The 21,259-nt window shown below is 32.5% G+C and overlaps 1 protein-coding gene across 1 annotated transcript; it reads left to right on the forward strand.

The window, feature by feature from the left end:
* The first annotated feature begins 1,408 nt into the window (after window positions 1-1,408).
* On the forward strand, window positions 1,409-8,094 carry LOC125870617 (retinoblastoma-related protein 1). The gene is made up of 18 exons (XM_049551086.1): window positions 1,409-1,679; window positions 2,344-2,448; window positions 2,549-2,691; window positions 2,777-2,873; window positions 3,121-3,167; window positions 3,287-3,485; window positions 4,003-4,069; window positions 4,189-4,365; window positions 4,439-4,632; window positions 4,726-5,611; window positions 5,741-5,900; window positions 6,000-6,072; window positions 6,524-6,700; window positions 6,786-6,905; window positions 6,992-7,130; window positions 7,258-7,370; window positions 7,524-7,639; window positions 7,714-8,094. The coding sequence occupies exons 1-18, from the start codon at window positions 1,590-1,592 to the stop codon at window positions 7,865-7,867; spliced, it is 3,057 nt and encodes a 1,018-aa protein (XP_049407043.1). The 5' UTR covers window positions 1,409-1,589; the 3' UTR covers window positions 7,868-8,094.
* Window positions 8,095-21,259: the final 13,165 nt, after the last annotated feature.

Below are 21,259 nucleotides of genomic sequence, written 5' to 3' on the forward strand. Positions count from 1 at the left end.
AACTAATTTTTTTTCCTAATAGAACAAAATGAAAACGAAGCAGAGAGAATATTGAAAGAAAGAGAAAGTTACAAATACTGTAAAAAAAAACTGTTTGAAAGCCAATTAACAAGTGAGAGAAAATGCCAATAACTATCTTGAGCTAAACAAGGAAATAAATATTTTTTTTGTTATATCTTTCCTAATTTTATGCCTCCTATTAATTATCATTAAGATTTTCAAATTTTCTGTTAATTACATTTCCGTTTTTAATGTTTTTTTTTAAAACAAATTTGTATTTGACATTTTTTTAAATCCTTTTTTAATTTATGTAATATGTTATAACCCGTAATTGTTTATTGTTAAAATTTGAAAGATAAAAAGTAATGTCATAACTTATAATTATTAGTCCTATAAATGTTATATATAAATTTTTGACTAATTAATATACTAAAACAATACTGAAATCACACTCGTGGGGGCTTGGGGAGGGTAGAATATATGCATACTTTATCATTACCATGTTAAGCTGGTGGAACTATTTTCAGAAGACTCTCGACTTGAGTACATGAAAAGGAAAAATGACAGTGAAATAAATATATCACAATTACTACGAAAAATAATAACAACAACAACAAAATAATGTAATTATCGAAATATCAATTGTTTTAACTTTGTGTCAAGTTAAGACATCGAATATCGGTCTAGCTCAAAAATTAAAAGGGAGAAAACAAAGTGCTATGTTAAATATGCTTATTAATGGGCTTGGGCTGTATTTGGTCAAGGGGGTCAATATCCAGATCATTTATGGGCCTTGATATATATCCTTTACATTTGCAATTTCATATTAATTAATACACTTGCAATTTCTTGCAATTAATTAATTTCATTTACAATTTCACATAATTAATAAACTCACAATTTCGTTATCATTATTATACAACAACAATATTGAGATTCCACGTGTGGATTTCGAAAGGATAGAGTGTACACAGATCTTATTCCATACGTGGAGGTAGAAAAGTTATTTTCGAAAGATCCTTAACTCGCATACGACAAATCAGTATCCTACGAAAATGAAAAATCACAATAAAGAAAATATAGTAGTTACTACGAAAACAGTAACAACTAGTGTGAGAAAACATCAACTATATTACGTAATATGAATTAATATAACTTACCGAAAAAACGGAAATCCGTTTAGGTAATAAATAATAATTTTAGGCGTTACGTTTTCGATTTTTTAACAAACAGTAGTTTTTCGCGGGAGACTCGTTATGCTAAAGACGGAAATTTGGCGGTAAAAAACCTAACAGACAAAACACGTGTCAAATTCTAATTGGCTATCCCTACAACTTTGTCGGCTATGTATGGACATAAACCATATGACATACACTTTATGTATTTTCCCGCCCTAAAGTTAGGGTTTATAGCTAAACAGAGCAAACAAACAAATAAAAAAAAAAGAAAAATTGGTCATAGAGATAGAGAGAGAAAGACGAGGGAAAATTAGGGGTTTTTTAGTTTTTGAAGAATTTGGATCTAATTATACAGATCTGAGAAATTTGTAGAATTTGGGTTCTGGGTTTGGTTTTTTTTAGGAGTTGTGGATGAATATGGAGGAGCTGAAGAATTATTCGAATTCTGAAGAGAATGGTTCTGTGGACTCTCTTGAAGTTCGATTTACTGATTTCTGCAAGGTACTGTTAGTTTTGTTGAGTTTGATTTTAGCTTGTAAATACTTCAGCTGAAAATCCCGTTTTTTTAGGGCTTGATTCAGTTAAGAAAGAAGAAAAAATTGTTCGTTGTTGTGTTTTGTTGGTTATTTTCTTAAAAAAATTCATTTTGTGAAACCCCATGTATGAAAAATTTGTTCTTTAACAGTTTCTGTTATGGGTTTGGCGATTTTAGTATTTTTAACATTTGATTTACAGAATGAGTTTCTTGTTTTCTGCATTTTTTTACTTGTAGCTTAGAGACCCCTGTATGCAAATTTTGTTCTTTTCCGGTTTTGTTTATGGGTATGACGATTTTAATTTTTTTTACGTGGATTTTTTTTTTCGCTTGTTGTTTGATTTACAGAATGAGTTTCTTGTTTTCTGCATTTTGAAATTGTAGCTAAGAGGCCCCCATGTGTGCAAAATTTGTTCTTTTTCAGGTTTCTTTTATGGGTGTTGCGATTTTAATTTTTTGTTTTTAGGCGGATTTTAGTATTTTTTCATTTGTTGTTTGATTTACAGAATGAGTTTCTTGTATTGCATTTTCTATTTGTAGCTCAGAGATCCATGTATGCAAATTTTGTTCTGTTACTGATATGGCAACTTTGGATTTTAGTATTTTTAACATTTGTTGTTTGATTTACAGAATGGGTTGTCGATGGGTGAGAGTTTTATGGTAGAAGCAAGAAAGCTGTTTATGGACAGTAAACATCTTTTACTGTCGAATAATGCTGCTATTGGAGCTATAACGGTAAGTCGTCATGATGCTCTCTTTTGTTGACTTAGAATGAAATGATAAGTTAGGTGGTTTTAATATGGACTAGAATTGATTTGAGTGTGTTCTTTATCAGCCGGAGGAAGTTGAACGGTATTGGTTCGCATTTGTTCTGTTCTCGGTGAAGAGATTAAGTGAGAATGAAGCGAGGAATTCGAGTAATGCGAATGAAGGAAATGGATTTGATCTATGCCAAATTCTGCGAGGGGCGAAACTCAAGTGCGTTTATCTAATGTTCTTTGTGTTTCTTGTAAAAGTTGTGATTTTATCTCTGTTCTTATGAATTTTGTTTTGTTTGTTATAGTGTTCTAGACTTCTTCAAAGAATTACCTCAGTTTATTGTTAAAGTTGGTCCAGTATTAAGCAACCTATATGGTTCAGATTGGGAGAAGAGACTTCAGGTAAGGATGACGTGGAGGGTTAATCTCATGTTCTGCAGCTATTGTTGTTTCTATTGGCTCCCTTTGTCCTAACGTATGTGGCACAGTTTGTCGTGACACCGTTTTTTTAAAGTTAAGTTATTTCCAATTATAGAATGTGACATTCTTTTTTGGACGGGCTAAAAAGAAAAGTGTGCCACATGAATTGGGATAGAATATTATTAAGCATTTATTCATCCACTTAAATTTATTTGAACTGTTGTATTAGGCAAAGGAATTGCAGACCAACTTTGTGCATTTGAGCCTTTTAAGCAAGTGGGTACTCTTTTCAAGCATTAATTTCCTCTACTTATATTGCTTTGTGATGTTCATTCCTTTAATACTCAGGATGTGGCTTTTTGTGGTGCATTTGATAACATTTTTACTGCTTTTAGGTACTACAAGCGCGCATATCAGGAGCTGTTTCTGTCAAGTGATAACAATGAAGACAAGCAGTCTGCAACTTCTAATTCGATTATCCTCTTGCCACAATATTATCGTTTTGGCTGGTTGCTTTTTCTTTCACTTCGCGAACATGTATTTAGCCGCTTCAAGGATCTTGTGACATGCACAAATGGTTTAGTTTCTGTGCTGGTCAGTATCTATACTATTTAGTTGATTGCTTGGGTTCTGTCTGGTTTATTGTGTTATATGTGTATGTTGTATTGGGCATGCTGATAATAGACTCTGTATAACTTGTGTGCAATGTTGTAAAGGTTAAGTCAAGAAGCTAGGTGCACTTTAGGTTTGGTGCTTAGCGTCCCGTAAATGTTTAGTACAGGCACTAATGTGCTTAAGGTGGAACTCAATGGAAACATCATTGTTTTTTTCAAAATTGGTAACTTATGAGGCCAGTGGGTTTTTTGTTCATCTGCACATTTTCTGCACCAAAATGCATACTTCAGCAACACTTCTCATTTAAACCAGCTCAGCTGGGACATTTATACTCCTTTTTGTCTTTGATATAACTAGCACAGCAGTTATGTATTCAAGAACTAAATGCGGTGCATCTAATCATCTTTCCCATCGCAATTCTATGGATTGGATCCTACCATTTTGCTCTTAAGAAATAGGTGACGTATCTGACTACTGTTTCATAACCATGGTGCAGGCAATCTTAATAATACATGTGCCTGTCCGCTTCAGAAATTTCAACATCAATGACTCCCCGCGATTTGGTAATTATCCTTACATATTTTGCATTAAGAGAGTTGGGGTTTTGGTCCACTACCTCTTCAACTTTTCTTTTCGGAGATGTGATTGCATTGACCTTGTACTAAAGCTGATTTTCTTACAGTTAAGAAAGGAGACAAAGTGGACTTGCTTGTTTCATTAAGTAGCATTTATCAGACCTCGATAGATGACTTAAGGGAGACCATGGACAAAGTTAATAATCTAATAACAGTAAAGTTGAAGAAGGAACCTTGTTTGGCTTCAGAATGCAGGGCAGAGAACCTGGACAACATCGACGCAGGTTTGTCTCGACATCAGCAATCTCTTGCTTTAGTTAATTTTGATTTTTCTGAAAGTTAGGATGTTTGTTGCAGATGGTTTGACCTATTTTGAAAATTTACTGGAGGAATCATCTTTATCGTCAAGTATATGTATACTGGAGAAGGATTACAATGATGCAATTCAGAACAAGGGTGAATTGGATGAGAGGATTTTTGTCAATGACGAGGATAGCTTGCTGGGGTCAGGGAGCTTGTCTGGAGGTGCAGTCAATATGAACGGAATCAAGGTTTGTTCTCAGGATATCCTCATTTGGTTAAAGCCATCATGCAGTAAATTGAACACTCTTTGAAACCATTTGTGTTTGTCTCCTGTTGTGCAGAAGAAATTTGACGCAATGGCTTCCCCAACAAAGACAATTACAAGCCCACTCTCTCCTTACCGTTCTCCTGGTGCATCCAATGTTAATAACAACCCAAATTGTGGTAACTCAAAGATGGCAGCTACCCCTGTAACCACAGCAATGACAACTGCCAGGTGGCTGCGTACCGTCATAGCTCCACTACAGCCAAAACCTTCACTTGAGCTGGAGAGATTTTTGTCCGCCTGTGATAGGAATGTATCAGCTGATGTGATCCGGAGGGCTCACATTATTCTGGAGGCTATATTTCCAAGTAGTGGTCCTGGGGAGCATTGTGCAGCTGGTAGCCTGCAAAGCACGAGCTTAATGGACAACATATGGGCAGAGCAACGTAGATCTGAGTCTTTGAAGTTGTATTATAGGGTTCTGCAGACTATGTGTGTTGCAGAATCCCAGATTTTGCATGCGACCAATTTAACTTCGTTGCTAACCAATGAGAGGTTTCATAGATGTATGCTTGCCTGCTCAGCTGAACTAGTTCTTGCCACTCACAAGACAGTTACTATGTTGTTTCCAGCTGTTTTGGAGAGAACAGGAATTACATCTTTTGATCTCAGTAAGGTGATAGAGAGCTTCATCAGGCATGAAGAAAGTCTTCCTCGAGAACTGAGACGCCATTTGAATTCACTTGAAGAACGACTCTTGGAGAGCATGGTTTGGGAGAAGGGCTCTTCTATGTACAACTCTTTGACTGTTGCAAAACCATCACTTTCTGCTGAAATTAATCGCCTGGGCCTGTTGGCTGAACCGATGCCATCCTTGGATGCTGTTGCAATGCACATTAACCTATCTTCCGGAAATTTACCACCAGTGCCGCCTTTACAGAAGAGCGACTTGGCCCCTAATGGTATCCAGTTTGCCCCTAATCTTAAAGCTTCGTAAATTTCATGAATGTTTAGTCCTGAATGGTGTGCCTTCTTAGATTTTTGGGAGGAAAACTAACCCAACTTTAATCTTAAATTATTAATCTTACTAGGTCATATCTGTGATATCCGGTCACCGAAGAGATTGTGTACTGAATATCGTAGTGTGTTGGTTGAGCGAAATTCCTTCACATCACCTGTGAAGGATCGTTTTCTGGCTCTCACCAATATAAAGTCAAAGTTTCCTCCACCTTTGCAGTCTGCGTTCGCAAGGTACTTTTGAGTTACAGTTGGATTCTTAAGTTTTTGTTTGCTCAATAATCTAAGGATCTGTATTTTGCTATGAAGTGTTAATCTTTTGAACTTTAACAGTCCAACAAGACCAAACCCTGGTGGTGGAGGGGAAACATGTGCTGAGACATCAATCAATGTATTCTTTGGCAAGGTAAAACTGTCAATTATTCCATCAGTTTTTATGTTGATTATGCTGTGTCAATTTCTTTTTGAAGTGGTTATGCCAGCACATATTTACATTGTTCAAATGCTCACATGCCGGTTAGCCATTTAGTGCCAAAAGTGCTCCTCTGGGTCAGAAATTTTCAACTTCTTTTTGGAAAAAAACTTGCATCTCCTTAACAACCAACTTTTTATCCAATAATTTGACATATGAGATCTTGATTTTAATCTTCTAGTAGCTCCTTATAATATTTAAGTAAATGTGAGCTGTGAATGGCAGATGCAAATAGTGGGATCTAGCAGTCTGAATGTGGATTTTCTGGATTCTGATTCTTCTGTTAGATGCTAATTAGATGTTTTTTCTCGATCAAGTTCCTTGGTTTAGCCTGCTGCTGATTATTTGACCTTTCTTTTTTTCTCGTATGTCATGTTCCACCTAGATTGTGAAGTTGGCTGCTGTCAGAATCAATGGCATGATAGAGCGGCTACAGCTTTCTCAACAAATAAGAGAGACTGTATATTGCCTTTTTCAGAAGATTCTCAATCAGAGGACAAGTCTTTTCTTCAGCAGACATATTGACCAGATCATCCTTTGCTCTTTCTATGGAGTTGCCAAGGTAAATTTTCGGGGAAAAGGGGGATAGTTGGAGCAGATAGTCTGTAATTCTCTAATTTCACCCCTTGTTTCTTGATTATATGCAGATTTCACAACTTAACTTGACCTTCAAAGAAATTATATACAACTACCGGAAGCAACCTCAGTGCAAACCACAAGTTTTTCGAAGTGTTTTTGTTGACTGGACATCAGCGCGTCACAATGGGGTAATGAGATCAGTCTTTAGATTGTTGACACGAGTTTCTTACGGTTTCTAGAATCACTGACCAATTTTTTTTTGGATTTAAAACAGAAAACAGGTTCAGAACATGTTGATATCATCACGTTCTACAATGAAATGTTTATTCCTTCTGTTAAGCCATTATTAGTCGAGCTTGCACCTGCTGGAAATGAACAAAAGAACAACCATGTTGAAAAAACCAAGAATGACGGTGAGTTCTCTTTATTATGTGGTTGTGAAGTAATACCTTTCTTCTAGTTTGGTTTCTATTATATGATTTCTTTCTCACGTACAAATGTGTAACCTGTGGCCTTTTTTGTTTTCTTCATTTCATTCAGGTCAAGGTCCAGCATCCCCCAGACCATCTTCATTTCCCAGTCTCCCTGACATGTCTCCAAAGAAAGTATCTGCTGTTCATAATGTTTTTGTCTCCCCGCTGCGATCATCTAAGGTAGTGTCTATGTTTTTCCAATGTGACTTGAAGTTGTTCATACCTCGAGTGTTTCAAAGTTGAGAAATATAGGATTTTGAATGAATATACCACCTTTCATGACCCCTCTTTGATCCATTATTTCTTGCATTCATCTTTTATTTCTGATTTCAGATGGATGCCTTGATTTCCCATAGCTCTAAAAGCTATTATGCTTGTGTGGGAGAAAGCACTCATGCTTATCAGAGCCCTTCAAAAGATTTGACAGTAATCAACAACCGCTTGAATGGGTACGTGGTTCTTTCACATATCAGCAAAACTCCTTTATCTAAATACAATTCAACTCAAATCCTCTCATCTGCAGCAATCGGAAGCTCAGAGGCGCTCTCAATTTTGATGATGTTGATGCTGTGGGCTTGGTTAGTGATTCTATAGTTGCCAACACCCTTTACCTTCAAAACGGGAACTGCATATCATCACCTCGTGCAGCTGTGAAGACTGAGCAGCCCGAGTCCTAATACCTGCACAAACTTGCATGTAAATAGGCTTTCGGATTATGACATTTCTTTTTCCTAGTTTTTTAAGGGTATCTTAAACGTAGAGAGATGTATAGGGGTGTTGAATGAGCGGTATGTTTATGTAAAATGCCCGCCACCAACCCGATGCTTCTTTTTTAACTGTTGATTTCTGATTCTGGGAATATATATACAGATAGATAGTCTTGTTCCTTAATAAGAGTACTGGTGTTTTTCTCTGAATTTTCTGAACAACGATGCTCGTTCTTTTCGATGTTTTTTCGAGGAAAAAGAAAATAGCCAAAAATCTGCAGATGTTCTTGCTGAAGCAATTAAACTTGTTAGTTGTACTGATGATAACTGGAAAACAATTGCAAAATGTTAGACGATAGTTAATGTTTCGTCTAAATAAATAAGCAATAGATAATCAAATATTAGATTTGTGTGTAACAATATCTGAATTGGTATTTTTCAAGAGCTATATGTGCACAATTTCTAAAAATAGTATATATTTTGGTCTTACCTGGCGTAGGTATTCACATTGAAGCCTGATTAATTTGAATTCATGTCGGGTAGAGCTCCATTGGGGGTAACACTCTCCTATCGACGATCTTTTTTATATCGGAGCCTGATTAATTTGGATTCGCTCTGGGTAGAGCTCCATTTTGGGGTAGCGCTCTCTACCAATGGCATTTTCATATCGGAGCCTGATTAATTTGGATTTGTGGCAGACAGGGCTCCATTCGGGGGTAGCATTTCACTCGGGGGTAACATTCTCTATCAAAGAACTTTTTCATATCAGAGCCTGATTAATTTGGATTCGCGCTGGGTAGAGCTCCATTCGAGGGTAGCGCTCTCTACCAAGGACATTTTCATACCGGAGCATGATTAATTTGGATTTGCGGCAGGTAGGGCTCCATTCGGGGGTAGCATTCTCTACCAAGGACTTTTTCATAACTTTTTCATACCGGAGCACGATTGATTTGGATTTGCGGCAGGTAGGGCTCCATTCGAGGGTAACATTCTCTACCAAGGACTTTCATGACTTTTTCATACTAGAGCCCGATTAATTTGGATTTGCGTAAGCTAGGGTTCCATTCGGGGCTAGCATTCTCTACCAAGGACTTTTTATAACTTTTTCATATCGGAACCCGATTAATTTGGATTTGCGGCAGCTAGGTTTCCATTCGGGGGTAAGCATTCTCTGCCAAGGACTTTTTATAACCTTTTCATATCAGAGCCCGATTAATTTGGATTTGCGGCAGCTAGGGTTCCATTCGGGGGTAGCATTCTCTACCAAGGACTTTTTATAACCTTTTCATACCGGAGCCCGATTAATTTGGATTTGCGGCAGATAGGGCTCCATTCGGGGGTAGCACTCTCTACCAAGGACTTTTTCATACTAAAGCCTGATTAATTTGGATCCGCGCTGAGTAGGGCTCCATTCGGGGGTAGCGCTCTCTACGAAGGATTTTTTCATACCTAGAACTCGAATCCGCATCTTTTGGTTAAGGAAAAAACAATTCCATCCACCGCACCACATTAAATAGTGACCTTAAAAAAGAGCATTTACGTTATTATTGTCTGATTTAGTTTCTTTTCGTAGTTCTATTATTGGAATATAATAAAATGAATAAATCCTTTGCTATCACTAATTGATTTCTATATTAATTCATTTTCTTTTATAAATTACTATCCTATTAATTGAAATACAGAAAAATCATCCCAAAAACCTTAATTATCTTACCTTAATTCAATGCATTGCAAAAATCAACCAAAATAAAAAATATTATTTTTGTATAAATCTCAAAGAACCTTGGAAATTTCTTATTATTTTTCTCACTATGGCTAATTCATTAATCTACATTTTCTTATTTTTACTAATCACTCCTCTTGAATTATCAACAGCAAACAAATGTTTCTTTACACCAAAATATGAGATCCACGTTATCAACAATCTTCCTAGTGATTCCCCACCACTAAAAATTCATTGTCAATCTGGAGACGATGATTTCGGAGAATATTTTTCATCGATAAATGAAGATGTCAATTGGTCATTTTGTGGGAATCTTTTTGGAAAAAGTTTGTATTTTTGTCATTTTTGGTGGGATGTAAAAAATAAAACTTTTGATGTTTTTAATGATAAAGAAACTTGTGTTAAAGATGGACAAATGCAATATTTTTCAAGAAAATGTGTATGGATTGTGAAATCAGATGGTTTTTATTTGGGACATTATAATGATAATGGAAATATCGATATGTATCGATATACTGATTGGTCTTAAAGGAATATGATTTTTTTCTTTTTAAATTTTAGAATCATGGTGAAAATATATTATCAATTTTATTGTGGTTGTTCTAATTGTACAAGTCAGAAATAAGAATGAATTAAGTGGTTAGCTTGCTTATTTGATTGATGTTTACTTTAATTGTTTGGTCGCTTAAATTATTTACGTGATCAGTGGCGAAGCTATATTCATTTAAAAGTGGTCAGTTGAATCTTCTTTGTCAAAAAATTAAGTCTATGAGTGTGTTTGGTATGTAGCATACTATTTTCTTGAAAAGTAAGTGTTTTTTTTTATTTTTATAAATGAAGTAATTATGTATAATTGATGATTAAATATTGTCATAATTCTAGTAACTACTGGAAATGAAAATTCATTGATATGATTGTTATGATATATTTAAACAAGAACACTAATTATAAACACCATATTGATAGTTGAATGATTTTTTTTTTAACACAAGTATGAATTGACTCAAAATAATGCATCATCCAAACAAGGTACGAGGTACATGTTATTAACAAACTTCTTGTTAATTCTACACAATTAAAACTTTATTGTGCGTTAGGAAATGATGATCTTGGATATCATTATCCTGCCGTAAATGAAGACTTTAATTGGAAATTTTGCAAGTTCATTATGAATAAAACTTTGTTCTTTTGTCATTTTTGGTGGGTTTCAAATGACAGAAGTTTTATTGTGTATAATGACCCAGTCTATTGTGTCAAAAGAGGAAAATTTACAAATTATCTACACTATTGTAAATGGGAGGTGAGGGCAGATGGTTTTTATTTGGAAAATTATAATGACACTAGTAAAACATATTTTATGGATCACATTTTTGATTGGAAACTTTAGGGAATATGATATTTATAATTTGTATTCTTGTTTAAATAAATTGGATTGGATTTTAGTGTGGCTTTCTTTCTCATTTATCCTTGTGTTTTTATTTTTATATATATCACATAAATTAGTAGTAAGTAAACTTCATCCTTGATAAAGATATTATGCTATTCAATTTTCATTGTAAAAATTAGGCAGTGTGAATTATTCACTTTTTTCGGAATATTTTTCATTTTATTTTCAATTTGACCAATTCAAAGATAAACCTAATTAAGTCTATGGGTATTTTTTTTGTTGTTGCTTAGAACGGAAGAATTTTATATATAATAATTAAGGATCATCCACACAAAGAGGAACTGATCTGTACGAAATAGTTCTACGAGCATCTATTTCAAGAGTATTAGTAACAAAGGAAGGAGATGCTACAAAAACATTTAACTTGTTTCATAACATAGTTGGATCCTTAGTTTTCCTTTCGTATTTTGCTAGGATATCAACTACTCTATTAGCCTTCCTCGAGATATATGACATTAAATCCTATAGCCCCCATCACAATCCTAGACTCAACCCAGCCCGACCCCAGTTCGAATCTGACCCTAGGACAATAGCGGAGGCAGAATTTTTATTAAGGGTGTCCAAGAATAATGGTGTGTGACTGTCAAAATAAAACAAAGAAAATTGGGCAATTTGGAGTTTGAACCTGAAACTCCTTCATTCAAATGGACACATATTACCACTACACCAAAGATATAACTTTTATCAAGGGTGTCCAACTTTAAATATATATATATATATAACGTAATTTTTTCAATAAAGGGTATTCAGTTGGACACCTTAGGCTGGATCTAGCTACGCTAGGAACCGATCTCGGGATCGGGTGTCGGTTCCTGGGTTAGAGTCGAGTCTTAGGTCGGAAGTAAAGGTTGGAACTCTTGATTGGGTTTGGGTTGAATCCGGGTTCGAGATTAGGTCGACTTCTTGTTAGGGCATTGAGTTAGGGTTGGGAGTCGAATCTCAAGTCCCCAATCAAGGTTGGGAGCTGAGTCTCAAATCGAGGTCGGGTTCTAAATTCTGATCCCAAGTAGGGAGCGGTGGATTGGACATTGAAGTCAAAAGTTAGATCCCGAGTCAAGTCTTGAATTAATTTTCAAATCAAGGTCGAAAGTCGGAAATGGTGTTTTGGCTCATCTCCAAATCTCAATGGTGTCAATATACCAAAATTGATTTTTAGCGGTAATTAATTAAAAACAATAACTTTAATACCGCTGAATATGTGTTTTTAGAGTTAATTAACTCTCTTTGTAAGTGTCCCTAAAACATATAGCGACATTGGATTTAATGATGCTTAATTAATGTCGGTAAAGACTTTAACACTCTTTATTAATGTGCATATTTATAGTCGCTAAAAACTATTTTTGTCAAAGGGAGTTTTGATATTAAGATATGAACCTACCATTTTTATGTATCCCTCAACTTATTATGAAGTTCCAATTACACGCTTACATAATTTCGAGGGAGATCTATTAAACACTTTTTTGGTGATCCAATATTTTGTGATGTTGCCTGACTATTTATAATACTATAAGTCAATTTACANCCCCCCCCCCCCCCAAAAAAAAAAAAAACAAAAAAACATTAAAGACAAAAGTAGGCAATATACATTAATGGTAATTCAAATGCTTTTGAAAAGGTACAAATAGTTGACCACAATTTTGTTTAGAAGCACATATTTAATTAAATGTTATAATTGTCCTTAATAAAGCTTAATTAATTTACATTTGAAAATAGTGTTAGTGAAATGATTGATGGAGGTACGAAATGTTTTAGTCATTTTTAATATGCTAAGGATATTTTTTTATTCAATAAGTAAATTGAGGGGTAGGTTTGGTCATTTTTTTTTTTTTTTAAATTCATATTAGGTGCTCCCACCTTTTTGGTTCCTTGGTCCCCTGGTCGATTCGAACTTACAATCTTAGAACTGAATGATGAGGGTTGTTACCATTTGAGCAATCCTCTCTTATCGACAAATTTAATGTAATAGATGGAAGACGGACATTTTTAGTCATTTTTAATACGTTAAGGACATAGCTTGACATTTTTTTCAAAAAAATAAGGGTAACTTACAGAAATTCCACTAGTTTAGGAGTTAAATATTTTGATACACGCTAGTTCACAATATTATGAATCTTACCAGATTTTGGTGCGTCCAGATACATGAAGGTATAATTAGATATCATTTGTTCTAGATACATCATATCCAACTGGATTAGCATGTATCTGCGATACATAGACAAATCTCACTTGCCTCTTGTTGTTCTCGCTCGCCTCTCTCCCTATTTCAATGTATTTGGTAGTAAAAAAATATGTATCTAGATGTATCAATCTGACTTAAATTTGGTATGAAATTATTAATTAATAATATAAATTGTAATTATTTTAAACTATAGGGAGAATCAATAAATATGATAGAAATATTTGTGTAATTAACTAGTTTTTTTTTAAAAATAAATAACCCCCCACCCACCCCCACAGAAAAGTACAAATTGTTAGAATCCAAATCAAGACTTTGTCAAGTTGACTAAATTAACTTTTTTTTTGTCATCTATAAAAACAAGAACCCCTCTCTCCCTTTTCATTTTCAATACTAAGCTTCTCCCAAATATGGCATTCTCCTCAATCGAAATCTTCTTCTTGTTGTTGTTATTGATCACTCCTCTTGATATTTCACTAGCAAAAAAAAGATGTGTTATTCAAACAAGGTACGAGGTACATGTTATCAACAAACTTCCTGCTAATACTGCACAATTAGAACTTCATTGTGCGTCAAAAAATGATGATCTTGGTTATCATTATCCTGCCATAAACGAAGACTTTAATTGGGAATTTTGCGAGTTCATTATGGATAGGACTTTGTTCTTTTGTCATTTTTGGTGGGGTTCAAATGATAGATCTTTTATTGTGTATAATGACCCAGTCTATTGTGTCAAAAGAGGAAAATTTATAAATTATCTACACTATTGTAAATGGGAGGTGAGGGCAGATGGTTTTTATTTGGAAAATTATAATGACAGTAGTAAAACATATTTTATGGATCACATTTTTGATTGGAAACTTTAGGGAGTATGATATATATAATTTGTATTCATGTTTAAATATATTGGACTGAGTTTTAGTGTGGCTTTCTTTCTCATTTATCCTTGTGTTTTTACTTTTATAGCTTCATTTGCTTGCATCTAACGAGGATCTGAATCTAAATAATTCAGATCTAAGTCTATTATGTTTATTTGTTTTTCCTAAAAAAAATATCTTTTAATAAGTCTGACGAACAAATAATTAAATCTGTAAAAGTTTTTTTATTTTCCTCAAAGCAACTTCTTTTTCTTTGTCTCTTTCAACTATCAATCAATCATATTAATATTGTTTTATTAGGAAAATATATTTTGGACTGGTTTAGAGTCGCCACTTAATTTTTAAGAAAAATCAAGAAAACTATTATTTTCAAAAGACTAAAACAGTAAATCTATTGAAAACTTGAAAAGGGTTCGAGGTTCTTATTAACATTCTAGGAAGGTTTTAAAAGCACCTAGAATGTCCACTAATGTGGTTATCCGACAATCGATCATTTGGCTAAAATAATTTAACTTAACTTGATTGAACAAAATTTGTAATTAGGACCATTTTAAGGAAAACAGAAAAATGTCGCAATATTATTTAAATGAAGTATTTTGTAAACTTACGTATTTATTCATTTATTTATTTAAAAGTCGAATGAGAAACGGCTAATTTAGTTAGGTGATTAATTCAAAAATGGGTGTCTTTTGGGGATTTGAATATTTTCGACCTTAAGGCTAACAACAAATATTAACGAGTAAATAAATATAATAAAAAATGAATAGGGAAAGAGACTTGGGCCCAAATCTGGTTTTCCTGTCCGCCTGGGCCAGTATTTGGGCCCATTTTCGTTTTGGGCCTTTGGCCCATTTAAGTCATATGCACCTGTCCTAAACTAATTTTCGAATTTTGCCTTTCTTTTGGCTTTTGGCCCAATCCTTGTCTTCTTGTACCTGTCTTAATAACTAACAAATAATAATAACTCAAATAAAATAGGCTTAGGCCCAAAAATAACAAAATACAAATTTCTTTCGTGCGAAAGTGGGCCTTTGGCCCAATCTTTCATTTCTCTTCTGCTTCGAATTCTTTCCACTCTGACACCTGTACGTCAATTTTTATAGTTGGCTGACTCGAAAGAGGGGAAATTGAGCCTTTACGGCTCTCCCGAAATGCGAAGGGAATGTGATTGGAGCCCATGGAAAATTGGACAGATTTCACATGCAACGAGAAAATGAGAAAAAATAATAATAAAAATTTAGTATCCAATAATAATAAGATCTTTCAAACCTTAGCTCTTAACGATAACGTGATTCATCAATTATAAAATAGTAAATAGTAATGTATCCAAGAGCACATACTCAAGCGTGTTTCAAGTACTAGATGATGGCAATTTATGCTAATAATATTTTCTTATATATATGATTGGAGTGTGTATATCACAATATAAATGTAAGCAAGTTAATTATAAATTAATATGATTAAGTCCAATAGACTTTCTTATAAATTAATGTACATGGTTTTCGAAAAATAGTCACGTAGTTTAAATAAAGAGGTAATTCACTAGTCTCTTCGCTTCAAATACTTGTCATAAATTTTTGGAATTAAATCAGATTAAAACAAATCAATATTTAAATTTAAAACAATAGATATTCAAAACATATATAAAAGATACTATTTAAACAAACAAAAGCTTTAAACGGTTAGTCAAAATGCGTTTTAAATACTTTAGAATGGTTTATTATTATGACTTGTAATATTTATTTATCTTTTGCGTGGTTTTCAAACACGTAAATTTACTATTATTATTATTGCAAATTTCATGTCAAAAAATTATTCAAAATTAACTTTCCAAATTCAAGAGGTGCCATATAAATTCATTTAAGACATAATATGCTAAGCTAACTCAAATACAAACAGTAAAACAGTGTACGAAACTCTTATGCTACAACATATTTAAACTAGCATTGAAGAGACAAGACAAAGTATCCTATAATGAACAGGGAAAACATCTGGACCATAATTTGACCAATACAAAAATAATGTAGATCAAAATCTTTAGGCCTAGGTGAGACCTAGTCTATATAATCTTGAAAATAAGCATAAGAACTATGAGTTACCCTTTTGGACATTGTTAATTTATTAGCAAAATTAATTTTAAAAAAAAATAAATAAATCAGTAAATAAATGTATAAAAAATAAATAAATAAAATAAATAATTACCCTTACATTTTAAATTTTAAAATAAAGTAGTTATTAATTTTAAAATTCATAAAGAAAATATATCACGTTAGTTTATTTGGGAGAATTTTGAGGAGTAACTTTTTCATTTTTTCATTTCTTTCTTGCATGATTATACCAATCTTTTTAATTTTGATTGAGAAATTTTCTTCCTTTAAAAAATTTATAGTTCAAATTATTTTTTGTTTCAAATTACGGTGGTTTTAAATCAAGTCTTTTTATGATGTAGGGTTTTCTTTTTTTAAAAAAAAAAATAAAAATTATTTATTTATTTTTTTTTTAAAAGAAAAACAACGACAATTGACCAAATTTCTCTTCTTTTTTTTAAAAAAAGATTAATTAATTAGTAAAATTGTACATGTCTAAAAAATAAAAAATAAAAACTACACATTGAATGCTTGTAAATATTACAGATACTTTATTGTTATATTAACTTTTCGAATTATAGATATATTTTAGTTATATTTTCATTTTTTTTTAAAAAAAGCTACAGCTTCTACAGCTTTCTTTCATTTTCTCTACCCTATTTGTTTAAAAATCAACAACAAGTTCCACAATGTTGAACACGAAAATTCCATCAATGCTCTCTTCTATATCGAAAGATAGAGTATTACGTCATGACCATACACGTGAACAAACAACAATACAAGTGAAGCGGCCACAAACTCGAGAAGGATACAAACAGGGAAAATAAATCAAAACGAGCATTATGCTATCTTAGAGTCTAAACATACAGTATTCACTAAAAAAAAATGAGGATTAAAAGCTATCGCTTAGATTCGAACACATCCCGCAAAAGCATCTCGAGTCTCGTACTATTTTGCAACTCACATCCAAGCTTCTACTGGAAACTAAACAAAATAGAAGAGAAAATAAATTAGAGTTGTTTACCTTTCGATGGGCAGCGAGCAAGGACGGGATGAGCAGGAGGAGATGAGTTTCCACCACCACAAACACGAGTTTAATCCTGAGCAGCTAACAAAAATGCAAACCAGACTCGGACAAGATTTCCTCACAATTCAGAATTAGAGAAAAACGTTTTAGAAGTTCGTGAGTACCGAATGATTGTTCCCAAAATCCCACCTTTCTTTTTCCTAAGTTTTCCAATATTGATCTCTAATTTTTTATCCAACTCAAAATTTTCCAACTTTTTTTTAAAAAATCCCCCCCAATACTGAAACGAAAAAAGGAATATATAAAAGGAGATTAGGGTTGACGAGTTGGGGGGAAAATGGGTGAATCCGAATTCGAGGCCCATTTTTCGAATTCAAAACTCCCATTTCTTTCACCATTAAGGAAAACATACTTTTCTCGCAATTTTGAACCATTCCAAAAGAGGAAAGGGGAGATGGACGAGCTCGATCGATCTTTCGTCCTTGAAATGCCACGCGGCTCAATCTCATGGCTATAAGGACGAAATTGCAGATGTCTTACCTGCTCCGTGCTGCTGCGACTGTTGGAAGATGATGTTAACGTTGGAAGTATTTGCTGCGTACAGCTGTTCCTGGGTTTCTTTTGAGGAACAGAAGAGTTGGGCCGGGTCAGGATAATTGTTGGTGGGCTGCTGGTGATGATTTGCAGCATATTGGAGAAGGGAATTGGTGTTGGGCTTGGGAGCAGTAAAGAGCTGCTAGAAAATTAAGGGTAGAGGGCCCATTACTTGATTTATTAAGATGGGTTGACTAGAATGTTTCATTTTGGCTAAAAATTGTAACCAAACAATAACTCAAATAAATTTCGGAGGTAGCCAACTCGAATTTGATTGATGAAATTGGCCTAAATTTACACAAGATGAATTAATACAAATTAATTAAAGAGCTTCTTACTCTTAACGAAATAAAATAATCAACTTAATTATAAACTAATTACCTTAACAATATACACGACTAAATAACCAAATATTTAAATAAAGCTAAAATCCTTTCGAGGAAATTTTTGAACATTCGTAAAATATACTAATTAGACACATAATTATATAATAATTAACTTAATTATAAACTAACTACTTAACTCGAAATCGTAAACTATTAGATAACTAAACAAACTAACAAAATATCTAATTAAACAAAATCTTTTTGAGACGATTTTCCAATATTTATAAAATACACTAATTATATACATAATTATATAAAAGACATATTATTATTTAAAAATTATAACAAGTGACAAACTATTTGAAACAACTTGCAAATTATTCTATTATATTATATTTTATTTTTTTCAAAATTTCTAAAATTAATTATTTTAAAAAATTTGAAAATTAAGAAGCTCGAAATTAATTATTATCGGGGAGGGTTAAAATTAGGTGTCAACAAATATTTTTCTCTTAAACCGGTAAATTTTCAAATCTCATTTGAATATTCTCGAATTCGATTCTCCATAGTTATTTCATATTTTTAATGCTAGTTTTTAGTTGAGAAATAAAGGTTTAAAATGATTAAAAAGATGTTCACAACTTTAGCCAAACAAAAAGGAAATAAAGCACCAAGGTTTCTATTAATACGTTTGTTTTATTAATCAAAATTATAATATTTAAAATTAAGGAGTACTTATTAAGAGCAGAATATTTCTAAAAATTATGGATTTCAAAAATAAATGACAAGAGGAAAATATATGGTAAAATATGGTTAATAAGAAAATATATTTTAAAAATTAAAAAGTCCTAAAATATTTGATAAGAGAAATATATGAGGTAAGTGGTATTAGTATAATTAATGATTAAAGAATCCTAAAATATATAAAATATGCAAAGTTGTCAGTAAGGGCTAAGTCTGTTGGCCTAAGATTTTTAGAGCATTTAACAATTTTTTTTTTGGTTAATCTCTTATAAGAAAAATTGTTGCATTAGTTCCTTAGGTTATGCCAGACAAGATAAAAGTTCTCTAAATTTATGTAGAATAATTTTTTTTAAAAATATTTATACCTTGTGAATTAGACGTTACACAACTTATGTCAGACAAGACTTTAATAAGTTAGGTCATAATTAATAATATTTTGACCCACGATTTTTTATTAAATGAGAAACATACACAAAAATAAGAAGGAATTTACAAGGTTCTTTAAAATTTGTACAAAATTAATATTTTTGATTTTGGTTAATTCTTGCAATGCATAAAAATCACTTTCTCTATATATAATTCTACTTAAGTTTATAACGATTTTGCTGTACTTCAAATGATTAGGATGGCAATTTATATTATAATAGAAAATAAATCAATAAGATCAAGAGAAATCAATTAGTGATGGCAAAGGATTTATTTATTTTATTTTTATTCCTATAATAGAAAAACTAAGAAAAGAAAAAAACTAAATCAGACAATAATAACGTAAATGTCCCCCCCTTTTTTTAATGGTCAGCATTTAAAATTATCACAATTTAAAAAAGTCTTCTTGCATATATAGCTCTTGAAAAATACCATTTTAGGTAATAAATAATATTATACTGTTATCTGACGTTTGTAATATCTTTTAACTTTTTATTCTGATTTGACTAAACTTAGATTTTTTTCTTTGTATAAAACACCAAAGTCTATCCCTTTTCTTTTCATTTTCAATACTTATATTCTCCCCCAATATGACTCTCTCATTCATCAACATCTTTTTCTTGCTAGTGTTAATGATCGCTCCCCTTAACCTTTCGTTTGCAAAAAAATGTATCTTTTCTCAAAAGTATGAGGTACATGTTATCAACAAACTTCCTACTAGTACCCCGGAGTTGCGAGTTCATTGCGCGTCGAAAAATAGAGAAGTTGGAGATCAAATTCTTCCCATAAATGGAGACTTAAATTGGTCATTTTGCGAGTCCTTTCTCGATAAAACTTTATATTTTTGTCACTTCTGGTGGGGTTCAAAGGACAAATCTTTTGATGTGTATGATGATCCATCTTATTGTGTCAAAAATGGGAAAAATCCAAATCTTCTAAAGTATTGTAAATGGGAAGTGAGAGATGATGGTTTTTATTTGGAACAATATGATGCTAGTACAAGTACTTATTATATGGAAAGGTTAGAACAATGGTAGGGAATATAATTTTGTAATTTGTGTTACTATTTAAATAAAGTTGGACTGAATTTTAGTGAATTTTTGTCTCATTTTATCTTTTAGTTTTTAATTTTATATTACTTAGTGGTAGATAAAAATCTTATCTCTTGGTACTTTATATATAGAGTCATCGATTTGGTGTTGCTTGATCATAATCATCTTCAAACAGGATTTGAACCGAATATCTCAATCTACATTATTATTATGTTAAGTTTGGTAAATTGTTTTATCTAAAAGTTTAATCAGTTAGAAACGTAAATATTAAGTTTTTAAATTTTATTTTAACGATTAATCTAATTTATGAGTTAGTTTGCTTAGATAGACTCATCCATCAAGAGGTAATAATAGCCTTTTTGGCTAATTTTGTGAAAAGTAAAAAAAGGTTTAAGTTAAAAAAAATATTATAGAGGATACAAATGTTTAAGCAAGATTTTGATGAAGAAATAAATATTTTTTTAGTTAGTTGGAAGCAAAATTTATTTTTCTTGAAAAATTAAGTTTTAGCACACTGATTAATTAATAGTAACTTAAAAACACTTTTCGAATATATTTGACCAAACATAAACTACAAACAAGATCGTTTCTTAAATAATTTAACCAAACACAAATTGCTAATTAATCTCTTGAAGAACTTTTTCGGTAATCTTTTGATAATAATTGACCATAATGTACAAGGCATGCAAGGTTGGTGACTCAAACTTACAACCTTCAAATTAAAACTGAGGAAATACTTATCATCCGAACACCTGAGGTTGGTGACTCAAACACAACCTTCAAATTAAAATTGAGGAATACTTATCATCCGAACACCTAAGGTTGGTGACTCAAACTCACAACCTTCAAATTAAAACTAAGAATACTTATCTTCCGAACACC

This window comes from Solanum stenotomum, chromosome 7 (genome assembly GCF_019186545.1).
Source record: "Solanum stenotomum isolate F172 chromosome 7, ASM1918654v1, whole genome shotgun sequence".
Lineage (NCBI taxonomy): Eukaryota > Viridiplantae > Streptophyta > Magnoliopsida > Solanales > Solanaceae > Solanum > Solanum stenotomum.

What these genes read in the sequence shown, in the direction of transcription:
- LOC125870617 (XM_049551086.1), top strand. Translation starts at nt 1,590, where the DNA reads ATGAATATGGAGGAGCTGAAGAATTATTCGAATTCTGAAGAGAATGGT. An exon ending in TGAAAAAACCAAGAATGACG is followed by an intron (nt 7,131 to 7,257) that starts GTGAGTTCTCTT and finishes CATTTCATTCAG; the next exon opens with GTCAAGGTCCAGCATCCCCC. An exon ending in ATCAACAACCGCTTGAATGG is followed by an intron (nt 7,640 to 7,713) that starts GTACGTGGTTCT and finishes TCTCATCTGCAG; the next exon opens with CAATCGGAAGCTCAGAGGCG.